Below are 917 nucleotides of genomic sequence, written 5' to 3'. Positions count from 1 at the left end.
TGGGCAAATATACAGCAACGTGGGAAGGCAAGCGTACCTCCAACGTCTGGATGAGAAGGGGTCCTCCAGCTCCCATGTCGGCCTCCTCCTCCTGCTCCACTACACCACCACGCTCTTGCATCATCGCCATTTTTGTTAATTTTCCTGAAATCATAAGAGATTTGAGTCCTTGCCGTCATTCTTTACAAAAATGGTTATTCTGAAACTCAGCTAACTATATTCCATTATTACACACCACATTGCAGAGTATCGATATAGACTTCCACTAAAACATTCTTGCTTTCTAATCTATCTTCTCTGTGTGTAATAACATATACCCTAAAATAAATTTTCCACGAGTACTTTAAGTAGACATAATAAGTGTGTAAAGTATCAAATATCGATATACATCCATCAATGGCCATGCGCTCGATCATCACAAGCATCAGTATCCCATCAACAGCTTACAATTGTCCACTGCAATAATTAAAAAACAACAACCACAACTTTACCCCCTTATAAGGAACCAGTCTCTCTCTTGCTAGAATATGTGTCAACGAGCAGTTTGTTGCAAATGAAGAGCTGCAATTACTTGATAATGTCGTACCATTATTATACCTCTAATGTACCACTGTTGTTGTGATCTTTCTGGGTTAAAAATAATTCAAATTTTTCTAAATTCTTAAAAAGTTTTAAAAAAAGAACTTGGATTAAAACTCTGCCGATATAATTAAGAGAAAAAGATTTGCCGATATACCAGAACTCTTCATTACACATGCGAATGGAGGCTTATTTATAGTCTTCCCTCGCATGATCACACATAATTTCCATCAATATTATTACAATTACATATCCTTTTTTTTTTTTTTTATCTCTCGAAAGACTTTCCCGGGAATTTTAATTTCAGAATAGTTTTTCCGTCTGGAAAGTGATGCAAC

The 917-nt window shown here is 36.2% G+C and overlaps 1 protein-coding gene across 1 annotated transcript in view; it reads right to left on the bottom strand.

The window, feature by feature from the left end:
* LOC119587060 (DNA repair protein RAD51 homolog A-like) overlaps positions 1-917 on the bottom strand; it is a gene marked incomplete at its 3' end in the record, with an annotated part of 4,787 nt that overhangs the window by 3,537 nt on the left and 333 nt on the right. The window contains 1 exon segment of the mRNA XM_037935808.1: positions 38-144. Within this exon segment, the coding sequence (XP_037791736.1) occupies positions 38-130 (93 nt within the window). The 5' untranslated portion in view covers positions 131-144.

Source organism: Penaeus monodon, chromosome 22 (assembly GCF_015228065.2).
Source record: "Penaeus monodon isolate SGIC_2016 chromosome 22, NSTDA_Pmon_1, whole genome shotgun sequence".
NCBI classification, from domain to species: domain Eukaryota; kingdom Metazoa; phylum Arthropoda; class Malacostraca; order Decapoda; family Penaeidae; genus Penaeus; species Penaeus monodon.
The sequence above is the reverse complement of the archived record's forward strand: the minus strand, read 5'-3'. Positions and strand labels throughout refer to the sequence as shown.